The following is a 17,724-nucleotide window of genomic DNA, read 5'->3' on the forward strand; positions in this document are numbered from 1 at the left end:
TTCAATCTTTACTGGAATATTCTTGCAAGCGCTCAGGGGTAGTGGAGCATGACAGCTGGCTCAGTAGTCCAAGGGCCAAGTTTCAACATCTGATACAAATTATGAATGAAATCATGAATCTTTGCTCCTAAGGGCTGGGCTAGTGCCAGGCCCAGTGCCGAAGACAGGTTGGGGGAGCTGTCCTGGGCGGAAAGCACCTGCTCACAGCCTGCCACGCTCAGCCATGAAAGATCTGTCCCTGGCGCTGGGGCTCTGGGTGGTGGACCTGAAGCAATCCATGTTTTGAAGAGTCCTCAGCCTGGCCAGAACCCCATCTTCACTGAAACAGATGTGCCCGACAGTGCTGAAACCGCAGGCCAGCTGCAGACTCCGCATGCTTGGCTAGCCACTAAGGCTGGATGCTCAGAGAATGTCCCTGGAATTTGAGGGGAGGCATCTTCTCCCTTTCAATTTTCTTTTCTTCAGAATGGATGCCAGTCCCAGATACTTGGGAGGCTAAGGTGGGAGGATCGCCTGAGCCCAGGAGTTTGAGACCAGCCTGTGCAATAGAGTGAGATCCCATCTCTAAAAACATGCTGTGTGAGACTTCCTTGCAGGGAAAGGCTTTTGACTGGTCCCAAGACACAGGAGGAGGCACTCGGCACTCACCCACCTGGGGCCTGTGATGGTGCCCTCCTCACCCAAAGGTTGGTAGTCTGACGACAGAAGGGCCCTCCGGATCCTTCTACAGGGTTCCTGTTCCTGGCCCAGCTGGGCCTAGCTCCTGTTTGGGGGAAGTCAGGCTCTGAGAACAGAAAAATCTGGCTTGTTCCTACCCGCTGACTCTGGCAAAGCACTCGGCCCAGCAGCCTGGGCCCCTCTGAGTGATCTCCAACAGGAAAAGCCACCAAACCATGCCTGCTGTGTCCTTCCTGGCTGAACACGAAGCCAGCTGGAGTGTCTGGCAACACAGCAGCTCATGGCCGTGGGGCCCCAGCTCCTACGACGGTGCAGCGCACCAGAGTCACTAGTCTTCAGAGATCAGGCTGCCAGGGGAGAGTCCATTCAGGGCAGGAGAAACAGGAAACAATGGTGAGATTTACCAGAAACTGTTTATTGCGACTTCCACTGGAAGCTGTTAATAAGCCACATGGCAGCCAAGAGCCAGGTGTGACCTAGATCAGCTGGATGCAAGTGCCTGTCCCTTCATCCACACAACCTGCTGCTCGGGGGCCCTGCTAGGATGTGCTTGCTGGCAAACTGGCTAAAACCCAACAGGGAGGAATGATGCTACTGCTCATCATTTCCACCTCCCCACATCCCATGTCCAAGACAATACAGGAAAATGCCACAAGTACCCCAAAATAAACCCGCCTGGGTCCCTCCGTCCTGCTGAGGAGCTGGGAGTGCCCTACGGCTCTGCAGCAAACCAGAGACCCAGCACCAGCGAGGCAGCAGTCCCTTGCTCACTGTTCCAGTGAAATCCCCTGAAGAGACCCCAGCCCCACTGGTGTAGTCAGTCAGCTCCACAATGCAGGGAGAGTGGGGAGCCCCACTCAAGGAAGCTCAGGGTTTCCGACTGGAGCTGTAGTTGGTCCCAGGGGACCTGGCAGAGCCCCAACAGCTGTGGCCCTCATAAACTCTTCTGGAATACACGGTGCAGGCTCTGGGCCAGGATGTCTGTCTCCTCATAGCCTTCACAGCTTTGCTGCCAGCTCTCTGGCACCTGATCCATCCCATAGTAGGCACCAGCAATGGCCCCAGCCATGGTGGCAATGGTGTCTGTGTCCCCACCAAGTGAGATGGAATAGATGAGAGTCCTTTGGAGGCTATTGAAGGCAGAGGGGATCTCAGGGTCCGGCTCCATGCAGCGCAGGAAGCAGTAGATGGCGGTGGGCACCGACTCAAAAGCAGCAATGCCATTCCCTGTGGGGAAGCCACGTTAGAGGGGCTCCATGCATCCCCAGGCCTCCTGCCATTTGACACAAGTCAGCACTCTTGGCTTCAAGCAGGCTGTGACTAAGATCTCAGGCTCTACAGTTAGACCACCTGGGCTCAAATCCTGGCTCCACCACATACTGGCTGCGTGACTGGGAGAGTTACCTAGGGGACCGCTAAGCTTCCTGCTCTCAGATTCAACTCCTTAAGCAGACAGGGAGTAATGTTAGTAACTCTGTGACAGGGTTGTTGTGAGGATGAAGCAAGACCGTGTCTGGGAAGCATTCTGCACAGCGCCCAGTACAGATGCTAGATAAATAAAATCCACTATCAACATTTTTACGACGAGTGGCCAGCTGCCATTTCTGGGGACGCTGATCCACAAGGCTGAGGGTGCTGTAGCTTCGGAGCAAGAAGCGCTGAGCTCAACCCTGCCATGACTCTGTGTGTCACAGCAGCTCAGGGTACAGTGTGACGGCAGGCAAGACTCCATGCTCCCCTGAGCCCAAGACCGACCCTGAAGGATGACAGAGGCAGAGACAATCCCAGGCAGGCCCACTCACCTAGCTCAGACACCACTTCCTCCCTGGTCACCGATGCCTGGTCTAGAAGCTCCCCAATCTTCTTCAGGCGGCTAGAGTACGGATGCTCCTCCATGCCCAACCTGTGGGTTGGGGGAGAGATTTCAGGGAGGTCAAAGCAAGCAGGGTGGCAGTACGGACAGGGGAGAGGGCTGCATGTGAGAACGAGCAGGGATGTGGTCAGGCTGCCAGCCAGGCACAGGTGCCCTGACAAGAGGTGGGAGAGGGCTGGGGGTGAGCAGGTCGTTTTGTTCTCTGGGACCCTGAGAGCCTTGAAACATAGACAGGATGAAGGGGCTTCTGCCCATGCCTCCCTAGGGTCTGCAATTAAGGAAGGAAGGTTTCAGTTTATGGCAATGCCAGAGGCCCCCTGGATCACCCACATCCCCACACCACACACCTCCAGCCCCATACTCACTCCCTGGCATCCAAGACAGACTGGGCATCACCCTCCAGCTCCTCCATGTGGCCCAGGAGTTGCTTGAGAAAGTGCTTGCTGGAAGACTCGCCCTGCAAGGCCAGGTGCACAGCCAGGGCCTGCAGGATGGCGCCATTGTAACCCAGGGAGGAGGCGTGTGTCAGCTGGGCCGAGAGCCGGGCAAACTAGAGAGGAGGAGACCTGCTGTCACAGAAGCCCTGCTGCAGAAGAGGAAGGGGACAGCCCAGAAGCCAGCCCGCCCTGAATACCTTCTGCACATCCTGGACACTGCTATAGGCCAGGGAGATACCAGCTACCCGCATGGCACCTCCATTGCCATAGGAGCCTTTCCCGTTAAACTGGGCCCGGGCAGGCTCAAAGACATCACGACATTTGGGGTTCAGGAGCTTCTTGAAGACAGTGACTACTCCAGCACCATAGCCCCTGTCAGGGTCTTTCTTGTACTCCTGAGCAAATCTAGGGAACAGAAAGGGAGACAGAATTGGGATTTACAAGATGCCTCTAAGGGTTGGGAGAGAAGAAATCGAGGCTGGTTTGGAAAAAGAGAAAGCCTTGGGGGCCTAAGGAGCCTGCACCAGCAGTGCTGCTGTTTTAGCTTGGAAAGCTGTGCCAACCAGACACAGGCTCCTGTGGAGGGTGGGGGGCGCGGGCATGCACAGATGTCATTCCTCTGGTCAAGGGGTGCAGTAACTTTGCCCACCTGGTTTGCCTCAGCCCAGGACCATCCCCCTCACCTGTGAGCCATGTCCACCTCGTCAAAGGCCTCCTTGGCTAGCAGGGACTGCACCAGGGCCCTGGCCATGGCTGTGTCATCTGTGTAGTACAAGGCTTCTGTGGGGAGAGGAGGGAGGATGAGAGCCTCCTGCTCACCTTTTTAAAATTTATTTGGAGACAGAGTCTCACTCTGTTGCCCAGACTGGAGTGCACTGGTGCAATCATGGTTCACTGCAGTCTTGAACTCCTGGCCTCAAGCTATCCTCCTGCCTCAGCCTCTCAAGTAGCTGGAACTATAGGCATGCATCATCACAGCCAGCTACTTTTATTTTTTTTAGAGACAGGGTCTCACTCTGTTGTCCAGACTGGTCTTGAATTCCTGGGCTCAAGCAATCCTCCTGCCTTGGCCTCCCAAACAGCTGGGATTATAGGCATGAGCCATTGTGCCTGGCTCTGCTCACCTTTTATTTTAGTTTATATTATTTTATTATTTTTTTGGTACAGGGTCTCACTCTGTTGCCTAGGCTGCAGTGCAGTGGTACGATCATGGCTCACTCCAGTCTCGACCTCCCAGGCTCAAGGAGCCTCTTGCCCCAGCCTCCCGAGTAACTGGGACTACAGGTGCACACCACCACGCTTGGCTTTTTTTTTTTTTTTTTTGCCAGGCTGGTCTCAAACTCTTGGGCTCAAGTGGCCTCTCCCAAAGCGCTGGGATTACAGTTGTGGCTACGGCACCCAGCCCCTACTCATGTTTTAGCGTTACCACATCTAAAATGACCTTAAGTCAGTTTCTCACTCCCATTCACTTTCCTGGGCCTGGGAAACCTTAGGATCTCAGCATTGGGATTTTCAGCAATTCTTTATTCCAAGTCAGTCACCATGTCCTGCTGCTTTCTATTTTATGTATTTATTTATTATCAGCCTACGTCATGCTTTGATCTGCTGATTTCTGAAGGAAAACTTCCATCCCCTTGTGGCTGCCATCCTTGCAGCTCCAGTCTATTTGTTTTTCTTTTTTATAGTCAGGATCTTGCCATGTTGCCCAGGCTAGTCTCGAACTCCTGGGCTTAAGCGAAGATCCTTCCACCTTAGTCTCTGGAGTAGCTGCATTACAGGTTGTGTGCCACCATGCCCAGATTGAAAATGATAGTTTCTGGATCCAGATACCCTCCTACTTCACTTATCTGTAGCACACCACCAGTGACCGGTGTCTTCATCTTGAAATTCTTTCCCTAGGTTTCACTGATAGGCACTCCTGCTCCTCATCCTATCAAACTGTTTCCTTCCCTAGCCCCCTTCCCTCCCTCTCTCCCTCTTAATTACCGGTGTTCTCCAGGGTTCTGACTATGGCCCTTTCTTCTCACTATGCTACCTGCTCTCCAGGAAGATTCACCTTCTCTGCTTGACCTCACACCTGCTACCTGAGCCGGGATCTGAGCGCACAAAGTTAGTTAGTTTTACAGGCGAGACAGCACATGCAAACTCCTGGCCTAGGGGAAAGCATGGTGTGAGGAACCGAAGAGCAGAAAGCAAGGCCAAGGTTGGTGGAAGACCAAACTGCAGACGTGCGGGAGGGCTGGACCACGTCGGACACGTTAAGGAATGTAGCTCTGAACTAAGGGTAACGGGAAATCACAGCAGGGTTTTAGGCGGGGGAGGAAGCGATTACAGTAAGGCTTCCAAAGCACGCCCACCGGGGTGGAGAACGGGCTGGTGGTGTACTGACTCTAGAGAATCGGGAAAAACAGGTCAAGTCGGCAAGGGTGGACAGGCAGTCCCCGGCTTAGGATGGTACAACTTAAGTTTTTTTCGGCTTTCCGATAACGCTGATACGCATTCAATAGGCTCCTAGACGTCCGATAGGGCTGCGTACAGATAAAACAGTCGTCTAAGCTGAAAGCGCACTTTCCACTTCAGGTATTTTCAACTTACGATGGGTTTATCCACACCCTGCACGGTTGAGGCCCCGGTGCTGCCACGCTCCGAGCACGGGATGTTCGGGGCGAGACGTCTAAGGCCGGAGATCGCGCTAGCACTCGCTGAGCCCAAGCTGTCTGCGGGTCATCCGGCTCCGGCCCCGGTGCCCTCGACAGTCTCATCCCCACGCACCCCCGACCCGTCGCCCCCGGAGGCTCCGCGCCCCTTCGGTCTCCCACTAGCACGGCCTCTGACGTGCGCCCGGCCCCGCCCACCTGTCCGCTCACTCCCGGGCGTGCCGGGGTCCGGCTCCAGGCTCTGGACATGACGCAGGACTGACGTCAGCTCGACGGTGTCGTGGGCCTCGTAGAAGGAGCCCACGCAGTCCCCGAGCAGCGCGCCAGCCAGGCAGCCTCGGAAGCGTGAGAGAGAGCGGGCCGCGCCAGCCCCTCCGCCGCCAGCTACAGCCATAGCCGCCGCCGCCATCCGCGCGCAGGCCGCTCGCCACTTCCGGTGTCACCCTCGCAGCTTCCCTACTCCCGTTCCGCAGCACTCCCCGGGGCCTAGAGTCACCGCTCCGCCGCCCGGCCCACAGCGCCGCCCAGCGGCCCGGAGTCTCGGCGCCGCGCAGCTCCCGCCAGTCTGTGCTTTGAGTCCCCGTTCTTCCCGCTCCTCACCACTGGGCTAACTGGATGGGAAGGCCGCTATGGGGTCCCTGGGGGATGGGCACTGAGCCGGACCACTGGATCACTTCAGGCCACTGCCTTCTGCAGGCGAGCACCCCTAACTCCGCACCCCCAGCCGGCCCTCTCCACCGAGGCCAGGACCACCCCCAAGCCCTCCCACCAGGCCCTTGCCCGCTGTGGGCCTTCCTTAAGCATCAAGAGGGCGGACCAGGGGCCAGCTGGGGCACAGCCAGGTAGAGGCCGCGCTGCTGGAGCCCAGGAGTGCTGGCCCAGCCCAGAGAGGGGTTCCTTGAGGGGAGGGGAAAGATTGGATTTGGTACATGGAGTGCGGGGGAATGGTGTTCCGCGTCTTTACTCCTCCATAGAACCCTCTCCCTGCTGGCTACATACAGTGGGGCAGAGAACAGCCGGCCTGAGATCCTCTGCATTTATTCCATTCATTCTCTCCTCCCCCCTTCCATTGCCCACCCAACCCTGCCCTCCTCCCGTAGTCCTCCAAGGCTAGGCCAGCTCCAGCTGGCAGCTTTTGAGTGGACTCAGGGTGCTATTTGTGGTACGTGTGAAGGTGTCCACCTCAGGCACGAACTTCTCAGCGGGCACGGTCAGCTTGCGCCGCGTGTCCATGCACTTGGTGTCCAGCAGCATGGAGTTGGCCTTGCAGGCAATGTCAGCCTGCAGCCGGGCCAGGTGCTTGTACAGGGCGTCCAGTGCGTCCCTAGGGAAGGGCATTGACAACCCCCAGCCCCCATGAGGCTAGGAGGCCTGGGCTGAGTGCACAGCCTTTAGTCAGGAAGACAGCCCCAGGGAGCCAGCAGGCAGCAAGAGGCCCCACTGCTGGGCATCGTCTCACTGCTCCTCCCACCCACTCCCCAGACCTACTGTGCTTGTGCCAGCTTCTGCTTCAGGGCAGCGATGGTTGCCTCTAGCTGGTGAACCTCGTCAGTGAGGCCATACTGTGCCTGGAGGCAGAGGGGTTGGGAGTTCCAAGTCAGCCACACTGTCCTTTACCTGAGTGCTGCCCCGTGACAGCAGTGCCCTTGCGCCATCAGGAATATGAGAAAACCTTGGCCAGGGGGCCCGTGCCCCCACTGGGACACCCTCTCACCTGGTCCCGGCAGAGTTCCACATTGGGCCGGTAGGTTCTGGCCTCTAGCCGGGTATGGGACAGCTTCAGGCTCAGGAACTTTGTGCGCAGATCCTCCTCCAGGTGCCGGATGTCCTCCTGCAGCTCAGCGATCTCCTCCAAGGTCTGCAGAGGACAGAGTGACTGGTTTCCACCTGCTGGACTCACCGTACACGCCTGATCCAGTGCCTCCTGGCGGGGGCATGCGGCTCCTCATCCCACAGCAGGAAGTCCATGCCCTGGGAGACGCTCACATTCTTCTCTTGCCACTTGAGCTCACTGTACACTTTCTCCATCTCCCGCAGCCGCTTCCTGAAGGCAAATTCCGTTGCAACTCTCTGGGCTTCAAGCTCGTTGTTGGTCTGAAGGAGGAAACACAGGGCAAGGGAAGGGTCTATACTCACGGCTGCCTGAGGATATTACTCAAGCGAGGGGCAGGGGGCCACGTGCACAGCAGGGAACAGAAGATAAGGGCTGAGCACACACTGGGGCCATCCATTAGCTGTGGGTGGCCCGTCACCTCAGCAATAGTTAGAGCAATGGCCTCTCTCAGCTCTGTGGCTGCCTTCATCTCAGCCTCCCCTCGGTCCTTGTTGAACTGACTGAAGTCATCCCACTGCTGGAGTGTGGTGGAGCTGCAGGTGGCAGGGAAAATGGAGGTCATGAGGGTGTGGCCTGGGAGGGGAGGAGAAGAGACTGGCTGAAACACTCTTCTTACCCATCAGGGACACGTGTGGGGTCGACCTTCAGCGAGATGTTTGGGGATCTGAGGTTGAGAGAGAGACAGCCTCTGTCGATCTCCAGTGTCTCCATTTTGCCCCGATGGTCGGAGTTGAGCTGCTGTCGGACTTCCTGCAGGAGGCTGGGGAAAGCGCAGACTCCATCAGGACCATCCCCCAAGGCCCAGAGGCAGGCCTCACAGAATGAAGGGAACACTGCAGGAAGTGGAGGCTGGGATGACCCTTCCCAGCAGAAGACAATGGAGCTGCAACTGCGGAGACCAAGAGCAGCACAGCTGGATGAAAATGCTGCCACCATGCGCCTACACACCCGTGGGGCACACGGATGTAGCTGTGCTCACAAAGGCTCATACGCACACACTCACAGGAGCTACTCCGGGGTGGTGGCAAGTGAGTGTCACCTCTCATGCTTCCAATTGGTGGTACTGGCTGTCCAGGGCAGGGTGGTGAGAAGTATTCCCAGCCCATGTCCAGGCAGTGGGAAAAGTGCTACAATTGATGAGTGGTTTGTGTCACAGGCACCAGAGGGCCAAAATGTAGCACGAGAGCCAGTTGCTCCTCATCCACAATATCTGTGTTCCACATTGAAGGCACACAGCCTCCAGGGGCTCGTGAACATCTGGACGACCTGCCTCTCCCTTACCACAGGTGCTCGAAGGCCTGGCTGACCTTCTGTTGCAAGGCCTTCTTGGTGGCCTCGATGACCTCCACCTCTTTATGCAACTCATCCTCCACAGGGTCCTTCACCACATCAATGTCTCGCCGGCTTTCCCGCAGGGTCAGGCACTCAATGGCCACATCCAGAGGTAGGTTCTTGGCCTGCAGGTTTTGCTCTGCTGAATCCTTCATCTAGAAAAGAGGGCGCGGCCGGGCACGGTGGTTCACGTCTGTAATCCCAGCACTTTGGGAGGCCGAGTCGGGTGGATCACTCGAGGTCAGGAGTTTGAGAACAGCCTGGCCAAAATGGTGAAACCCCGTTTCTACTAAAAATACAAAAATTAGCTGGGAATGATGGCGCACGCCTGTAGTCACAGCTACTTTACTCAGGAGGCTGAGGCAGGAGAATCGCTTGAGCTCAGGAGGCGGAGGTTGCAGTGAGCTGCGATCGCACCACTGCACTCCAGCCTGGGCAACAGATCCAGACGCCGTCTCAAAGAAAAAAAGAAAAAAGAAAAGAAAAAGAAAAGAAGGGGCAGGGGGGCTGGTGGAGCCATCCATGGGGAAGTAGCACTTGTCCCCACTTTCGCAGGGAGCCAGTGACTCGGATGGACATGCCACTCATGACCCCCCATCAAGGGTTTCTCAACCCAGCCGTGGGGAAGGAGGGGAGGTTTTGGCAGCAGCCCCCAGGCACCCAGTCCTGGCTTCCTGCCTGTGTCAGGGCGTCGATCTCGGCATCTAAATCTGTCAGACACTTGTCCAGCATCTCCTTCCACCGGTTGACAGTATCAATCCTCTCCACCAGTCGAGTCCTGTTGTCATGTTCATCCCAAATGGTCTGAGAGAGACAGGCCAGATAAATAGGGTGTCACAGGGTTGGGGGCTATCCCTTTGCCCACCCAGCTGAGTTCCCGACCCCAACCTGGTTGTTGGTCTCATTGCGGAGCACCCGGGCCTCCTGGCGGATCTGATGGGAAGCATCTCGCTGCAGCTGGGCATTGGTGGATAGCAGGTAGCTGTTAGTGTGCCAGTCGGGCAGCTGGAAGCGCTGACTTGGCTTGACGCTCAGCGTGGCCATGGCACAGAAACCAGAAGGGTCAGAAACCCCTAGGCCTGTTCACAGACACCACCTGTAGAGGCAAAACACGGCTGCAGGAGACCTTTCAGGAGAGGTCTCCTGGATCACACGCCCCCTAGGCAGAACTTGTTCCTGTCCATTTTGCTCTGAGCCCCCTCCTGCTGGAAGCCTGCTTGGAGACAGCCCTTGCTTTGCTCAACTTTGTGTGAGGCATTAAGTTTCCCTCCCTCCTGTCCCGGGGCGGACACAAACCCCTGGACCTTGCAGGTCCTGGAGCAGGTAAAAAGGAATAATAATGGAGTCCCGGAAGCCTCGAAGTGTGTGTGAAATGCCAAATGCCTTGGCGGGGCGGGGGGGTAGGAGGATGTCAGAAAAAAATAGCCCTAATGCAGTTTCCACACCTGCCACCAGCCAACCATGCCTTGTTGAGCTTCCTTTCCTTTCTTCCCCAGGCTGCGGGCCAGACCCCGTGGGGGATCTAAGGGCAGGAGCCCTGTTCTCTCTCCAGGGACGCGTGCCTGTTGGCACTGGGGAGCTGGGGGCCGCCCCCTCCCCGTCTGGTAGCCGCCACGCCCTCCCGCCCCTTCGCCCTCGCCTACTGTTGGAGGGGGAGGCGGGACGGGGAGGGCCCCGTGGGAGGGGCTGGGGTCAAGCCGGTTCCCCGCCGAACCGCTTTCTTCCCCTCCGCAGGATGATCGCCTTTGGTTTAGATCAGTATCCCGGTCCGGCGCGGAGGAAGGGGGCGCCCCCACTCTCCTAGCTCCCTTACCTACTTTCCTGCTTCGCTCTCCGCGCCCCCCGCTCTGAGCGCCAGTGTTTGGCACCCCCGGTTGCTAGGCAACCACCCTCCCCCGCGGCCTACCTGGCCTGGGTGCTTCGCTTGGCAACCGCGGCGGCGTAGGGCGGCGTCCCCGGAGGCCTTTAGGGTAGGCGAGGGGCGGCCGGCGGAGCCTGAGAGAGAGGGGGGGCATCAGCGCAGCGCTTTCACTTGATTTACAAATTAAATGAACATTTGTTGTTTTCTCAGACAGGGTCTCGCTGGGTCGCCCAGGCTGGAGTGCTGTGGCTCAGTCTCGGCTCACTGCAACCTGGACCTCCCAGGCTGAAGTGATTCTCCCACCTCGGCCTCCCGAGTTAGCTGGGGCCACAGGCGCATGCCACCACTCCCGGCTAAATTTTTAAAAAAATTTTAGTAGAAACGAGGTTTCACCATGTTGCCCAGGCTGATCTCAAACTCCTGGCCTCAGGCGATCCACCCATCACGGCTCCCAAAGGGCTGGGATTACAAATGTGAGCCACTGCCCGGGCCTAAACATTTTTATTTTGATAAAGGTATGCATAGACATGATAGAAAATATGAAACCGGGCGCAGTGGCTCACGCTTGTAATCCCAGCTACTCCAGAGGCCCAGGCGGTAGGATTGCTTGAGGCTAGGAGTTCGAGGTCAGCCTCAGAAACAGTGGTTGCCACCAAACGAACAGCACATAGAAAAAGTAGGCCGGGAGCAGCAACTCAGGCCTGCAATCCCAGCATTTTGGGAGGCTGAGACCAGGTGGATTGCTTGAGTCCAGGAGTTGGAGACTAGCCTGGGCCACATGGCGAAATCCCCTCTCTACAAAAGATACAAAATTTGGCACTTTGGGAGACAGGCAAGTGGATCACCTGAGGTCAGGAGTTCGAGACCAGCCTGGCCAATGTAGTAAAAACCTGTTTCTACTAAAAATACAAAAATTAGCTGGGCGTGGTGGCAGGTGACTGTAATCCCACCTACTTGGGAGGCTGAGGCAGGAGAATCGCTTGAACCCAGGAGGCAGAGGTTACAGTGAGCCGAGATTGTGCCATTGCACTCCAGCCTGTGTGACAAGAGTGAAAAAAAAAATTACAAAAATTAGCCAAGTATGGTGGTGTGCACCTGTAATCTCAGCTACTAGGGAGGCTGAGGCAGGAGAATCGCTTGAGCCTGGAGGCAGAGGTTGCAGTGAGCCGAGATCGTGCCACTGCATTCCAGCCTGGGTGACAGAATGAGACTATGTCTCAAAAATAAATAAATTAATTAAAATTAAAATCAGGTGCACTCCCCAGCAGGTCCCCTCCAGCAATGGACATATAGTTAATGTTGTTTGCAACAGTTCTTCTATTCTGTCTTGCCCAACAACTTTGCCCATCTTGAAGGTCATACAAGGAATGATCAAGGGATGATAATCATGTTTGGAGAGGGCACAACCCTGAGAGAGGTAACTGGGGTATGAGAAGCAATGCTCTAGTGGCACGCACCTATAATCTCAGCTACTCGGGAGGCTGAGGCAGGAGAATTACTTGATCCTGGGAGACAGAGGTTGAAGTGAGCTGAGATCGCGCCCCTGCACTCCAGCCTGGGAACAGAATGAGACTCTGTCTCAAAAAACAAAACAAAACACAAAAAAGCAGAGAAGAAATGCTCAATATTCAACCATTTCTTTTTTTTTTTTTTTTTTGAGACGGAGTCTCGCTCTGTCACCCAGGCTGGAGTGCAGTGGCCGGATCTCAGCTCACTGCAAGCTCCTCCTCTCGGGTTCACGCCATTCTCCTGCCTCAGCCTCCCGAGTAGCTGGGACTACAGGCACCCGCCACTTCGCCCGGCTAGTTTTTTGCATTTTTTAGTAGAGACGGGGTTTCACCGTATTAGCCAGGATGGTCTCGATCTCCTGACCTCATGATCCGCCCGTCTCGGCCTCCCAAAGTGCTGGGATTACAGGCTTGAGCCACCGCGCCCGGCCTAACCATTTCTTTAAAAAAAGAGAGAAGGGGGAAAAAAATGTGTGTCTTATGTCTAGTACTGTTCTAGGGGTTGGAAAAATATTAACATTTAATCTTCACAACTAATAGGTGAGGTGGGCACTGTCCCCACTTTCTTAGGTAACAAAAGAGACACACTGCTAAAAAGCAGGGAGAGAAATCCAGGTGTTCTGGCCCCACCCAGAGGACCCTCTGCTGTGCTCCACACTGCCTCTCGTGGGGTGCTGGGATAGAGAGGAAGACAGGTGTGCAGGCCTGGTCCTGTTCTGAGGGCTTTGCTGAACCAGATCCTATGAGGTGGGTACTGTTACCATCTTCACTTTACAGGCAGGGAGACTGAGGCACAGGCCAGTGAGGACGTGCCCAGGTCACATCACTAACAAGTGGTACAGCCTGGATTGAAACCCAGGCAGATGGGCCCAGGGGCCAAGCTCAGGTTTAATGGATGAGAGAAAGAAGTCCCACAAGGGTCCATCAGTTGTTAAACATCATTGGAGGGATGGGAAGAACGGTAGAGAACCAAGGGCTTGGTAGGCAATTGAGGGATGAGGTTGGCTTTTGAGCAGTTTGAATGTGTTCGCAGTGGATCCAGCTGCTGCCCGGCAGGCATTTAGGTTGTTTTTTTTGTTTTGTTTTGTTTTGACAGAATCTTGCTCTGTTGCCCAGGCTGGAGTGCAGTGGCACGATCTTGGCTCACTGCAACCTCCCTTCCTGGGTTCAAGTGATTCTCCTGCTTCAGCCTCCTGAGTAGCTGGGACTATAGGCATGCGCCAACACACTTGGCTAATTTTTATATTTTTAGTAGAGACGGGGTTTCACCATGTTGGCCAGGCTGTTCTCAAACTCCTGAACTCAGGTGATCTGCCTGGCTTGGTCTCCCAAAGTACTGGGATTACAGGCGTGAGCCACCGTGCCCGGCCTGATTTGTTAATTGCAAGTCATTCAGCAGGACTGAAGCCAGAACACTATTTCCCAAACTCCTTTCATTACAGAGTATTTTTTTCCACAGGTTATTTTGTAAACTCTAACATATGACTTGTAAACTGGACATGAACAAGAATTTGTGATATAGCCTCTTTACCAGGATTGAAGAAGACAGAAAGAAAAAAATCTTTGACAAATTAATTGCAGGAAGAAATGATCACATTTTGGCTTACATATTTTGCAACAGCGGTATAACACAAAGAAGTAAGCAAATATGGCAGAAGTGTGGCGCTTTTGGTGTCTACTTTTGACCATAGTGGTGGCCCTGGTATTCGTGGCTCCTGGGACTCCTACACATCCTGCCCGATGGAAGAAGGTGTTGGCCAAAAAGGTCAGCCAGCTGATGGATTGGACCAAGAAAGACAGAGTGATAAGAATGAGTGACACCATGTTCTATCATTTTGTATTAGATGCACCAAAAAACTATTCTGTTATTGTGATGCTTACTGCTCTCCACGAGTTCAATTCATGTGTCATGTGCAAAGGTGCTGCCGAAGAATTTCAGATCTTGGCAAACTCCTATCAAGGCCCTGGTGCATTCACCACAAAGGTATTTTTTGCAATGGTGGATTATGATGAAAGCCCTGAGGTCTTTGAAGCGCTCCAGGTGACGTCAGTTCCGAGTTTCTTCCACTTTTCTGCCCAGTGGAAATTTACAACAGATGACATTTATAATTTGAGAGGAAGCGATATCGTTGCTGACCAAATGGCTGAATGGGTAGCAGAGAGAACACATGTCAGCGTCAGAATCAGACAGCCTACAAATTATCATGGTCTCCTCAAGCTGGGGATACTTTTGGCTCTCACTGGCGGACTTGGGTATTTCTTGAAATGGAATAGGAAATCTATTTCTTGCAGAATCTTGTGCGAAGTTTTAACTCTGTGCTTTGTGATTGTGATGACGTCTGGTCAAATGTGGACTTATATAAGAGGAGAACCATATGTCCAAAGGGACCCTCGCACAGGACATAAGCATTATATCAGCAAATTTAGTCAGGCTCAGTTTGCAGCAGAAACATTCATTATTTCCCTGTTTAATATGTGTGTTACCCTGGGAGTGGTGCTGTTAGATAAGGCTGCCACCTCGACGATGAACATCATAAAGAGAAAGATGATGTGTCTGGCTGGTATGTGTCTTGTTGCCATATTCTTCAGTTGGCTGCTTTCCCTCTTTAGATTTAAAGTAACTGACTATCCATACAGGTTTCTCTGGGATTAAAAAGGATCCTACAGACATAGACAATGAAGCAAGAAATTTGAAAAAAAAAAAAATGTGAAGCAGAAAAATGCAAACTCGTAACTTTTTAAAGTAATTGAGATTTCACCAAAAGAGACCATAAGTGCCTTAAGTGCTTTCAAAATCTGTGAAGTATTATAGTTTGTGTCTTCCCTGTTCTTAATTTTTCTCCCCCAGTGTTATAGATTACTTCAAGTTGAATTATTAAAATCTTTAGAGAGTACAACTTTCATCGAATCAGAACAATGTTTTACAATGTTTAAAAGTACTTCAGTTAATATTAATACTTGGTTAGCTGATTTTATTCTAATACGAAAAATAATCTTTTTTCTTTTTTCTTTTTTCTTTTTTGAGATGGAGTCTCGCTCTGTTGCCCAGGCTAGAGTGCAGTGGCGCGATCTTGGCTCAGTGCAAGCTCCGCCTCCCAGCTTCCCGCCATTCTCCTGCCTCAGCCTCCCAAGCAGCTGGGACTACAGGCGCCTGCCAATGCGCCTGGATAATTTTTTGTATTTTTAGTAGAGATGGGGTTTCACCATGTTAGCCAGGATGGTCTCGATCTTCTGACCTCGTGATCCGCCCGCCTCGGCCTCCCAAAGTGCTGGGATTACAGGCGTGAGCCACCGCGCCCGGCCAAAAAATAATCTTTTTTCTTTTTCTTTTGAGGCAAGGTCTCCCTCTGTTGCTCAGACTGGAGATCAGTGACACAATCTCTGTTCACTGCAACCTCCGCCTCCTGGGTTCAAGTGATTCTTCTGCCTCAGCCTCTTGAGTAGCTGGGATTACAGGCGTGTGCCACCACGCCCGGCTACTTTTACGTATTTTTAGTAAGGACGGGGTTTTGCCATGTTGGCCAGGCTGGTCTTGAACTCCTGACCTCAAGTGATCCGCCCCTCTTGGCCTCCCAAAGTGCTGGGATTACAGGCATGAACCACTGTACGCAGCTGAAAAATAATATCTTGACAAGGTATTCTCACACCTGGCCACTGAAGATTATTATTATCCCTCCATGGCAGTGTACATTTGCAGTCTGTTTTGTGGGTGGAGAGAGCAGTTGTATTATGTTGTCCCCTGAAGTTTAAATACCTATGTTTAGAGTACACTTCCAAAGCTCAGAGGCAGATACATACTTCTTAGTACTACTACATACCCGTCTCTCCTACTGGAATACACCAGTATGTTTCTTTTTTTTTGGCTGTTTTTTTCTTTTACCATGCTTTTTTTTTTTTTTTTCCTTTTTCTTTTTTCTCAAGACGGAGTTTCACTCTGTCCCCCAGGCTGGAGTGCAGTGAATGGCGTGATCTCGGCTCACCGCAACCTCTGCCTCCCAGGTTCAAGTGATTCTCCCACCTCAGCTTCCCAAGTAGCTGGGATTACAGGCGCACGGCACCAAGCCCAGCTGATTCTTGTATTTTTAGTAGAGATGGGGTTTCACCATGTTGGCCTGGCTGGTGTTGAACTCCTGACCTCAGGTGATCCGCCTGCCTCAGCCTCCCAAAGTGCTGGGATTATAGGCGTGAGCCACCGCACCCGGCCCTTTACCTATGCTTCCTGATAGTTGTAGAAATTACAAACCAGTTAAACACCAGATTACAATTTATCTTTGATTATTAATTACCTTTTATCTGGAAAGATTTCAGATATCTTTCCTTGTTTTTCTTTCATGGGGCCAATCTCTTTTTTTTTTTTTTTTTTTTTTTTTTTTTTTGAGACGGAGTCTCGCTCTGTAGCCCAGGCTGGAGTGCAGTGGCCGGATCTCAGCTCACTGCAAGCTCCGCCTCCCGGGTTCACGCCATTCTCCGGCCTCAGCCTCCAGAGTAGCTAGGACTACAGGCGCCCGCCACCTCGCCCGGCTAGTTTTTTGTATTTCTTTAGTAGAGACGGGGTTTCACCGTGTTAGCCAGGATGGTCTCGATCTCCTGACCTCGTGATCCGCCCGTCTCGGCCTCCCAAAGTGCTGGGATTACAGGCTTGAGCCACCGCGCCCGGCCGGGGCCAATCTCTAACAAAATAGTATTTCCTATTTCTGTGTTGACTTTGTTGACTTGAGGTTGTTTTCCATTTACTTTAAGAGAAAAATAGGTATAAAGACATTTGAGAAGATAAATAATAATTTCATTCACCCATTCTATTTAGGAGCCTGCTAAAATATCAAGTCATTTCCAAGATGCAGAAATACAAAACTGAACAGCCTAATAGTATTTTTGTAATTTTAGTAAAATCTGTTCCATTTCAGCCTTTCTTCCCTCTTAGTGGAAAAACGAGGTACCAATTTAAAGACGTTTTCCCCTTTTATCCTCCTTCTGTAATATGTTGATAAAGTCCTAAACATCTTACTAACATGCTTGGCAAATAACAGCAAAGATTTAAGTGGAAGATTTTTTTTTCCTTATTTATTTATTGAGATAGTCTTGCTCTGTGGCCCAGGCTGGAGTGCAGTGGTGTGATCTCGGCTCACTGCAACCCCTGCCTTTGCCTTCAAGTGATTGTTGCCTCAGTCTCCCGAGTAGCTGGGATTACAGGCGCCTGCCACCGTGCGCAGCTAATTTTTGTATTTTTAGTAGAAACGAGGTTTTACCACATTGACTAGGCTGGTCTCGAACTCCTGATCTCAGGTGATCCACCCACCTTGGCCTCCCAAAGTGCTGCGATTACAGGCGTGAGCCATCGTGCTGGCCTGTTATTTATTTATTTATTTTGAGACGAAGTTTCGCTGTTGTCGCCCAGGCTGGAGTGCAGTGGTGCGACCTCAGCTCATTGCAACCTCTGCCTCCCGGGTTCAAGTGATTCTCCTGCCTCAGTCTCCAGAGTAGCTGGGATTACAGGTGACCGCCACCATGCCCAGCTAATTTTTGTATGTTTAGTAGAGATGGGGT

General features: G+C 53.1%; 2 protein-coding genes and 1 pseudogene across 4 annotated transcripts; 1 reads left to right on the top strand and 2 right to left on the bottom strand.

The window, feature by feature from the left end:
• Nucleotides 1–1,072: 1,072 nt before the first annotated feature.
• ADPRS (ADP-ribosylserine hydrolase) lies at nucleotides 1,073–6,078 on the bottom strand. The gene is made up of 6 exons (XM_011763427.2): nucleotides 5,844–6,078; nucleotides 3,672–3,768; nucleotides 3,186–3,393; nucleotides 2,917–3,101; nucleotides 2,481–2,581; nucleotides 1,073–1,905 (listed from the first exon to the last, which is right to left on the bottom strand). The coding sequence occupies exons 1-6, from the start codon at nucleotides 6,052–6,054 to the stop codon at nucleotides 1,613–1,615; spliced, it is 1,095 nt and encodes a 364-aa protein (XP_011761729.2). The 5' UTR covers nucleotides 6,055–6,078; the 3' UTR covers nucleotides 1,073–1,612.
• A 589-nt stretch (nucleotides 6,079–6,667) lies between these two features.
• On the bottom strand, nucleotides 6,668–10,711 carry LOC105494709 (tektin 2). 3 transcript variants are annotated; one of them, XM_011763424.2, is made up of 10 exons: nucleotides 10,625–10,711; nucleotides 9,700–9,907; nucleotides 9,490–9,615; nucleotides 8,761–8,966; nucleotides 8,096–8,239; nucleotides 7,898–8,012; nucleotides 7,632–7,739; nucleotides 7,360–7,503; nucleotides 7,134–7,213; nucleotides 6,668–6,969 (listed from the first exon to the last, which is right to left on the bottom strand). In XM_011763424.2, the coding sequence occupies exons 2-10, from the start codon at nucleotides 9,853–9,855 to the stop codon at nucleotides 6,756–6,758; spliced, it is 1,293 nt and encodes a 430-aa protein (XP_011761726.1). In that variant the 5' UTR covers nucleotides 9,856–9,907; nucleotides 10,625–10,711; the 3' UTR covers nucleotides 6,668–6,755. The 3 variants fall into 3 exon arrangements, with proteins under 3 accessions (XP_011761726.1, XP_070952186.1, XP_011761727.1); XM_071096085.1 differs by lacking the exon at nucleotides 10,625–10,711 and adding an exon at nucleotides 10,455–10,592; XM_011763425.3 differs by lacking the exon at nucleotides 10,625–10,711 and adding an exon at nucleotides 10,257–10,407.
• On the top strand, nucleotides 10,117–15,070 carry LOC105494710 (dolichyl-diphosphooligosaccharide--protein glycosyltransferase subunit MAGT1 pseudogene; annotated as a pseudogene).
• The last annotated feature ends 2,654 nt before the right edge of the window (nucleotides 15,071–17,724 follow it).

The sequence above is a fragment of the Macaca nemestrina genome, chromosome 1, assembly GCF_043159975.1.
Source record: "Macaca nemestrina isolate mMacNem1 chromosome 1, mMacNem.hap1, whole genome shotgun sequence".
Taxonomy (NCBI): Eukaryota; Metazoa; Chordata; class Mammalia; order Primates; family Cercopithecidae; genus Macaca; species Macaca nemestrina.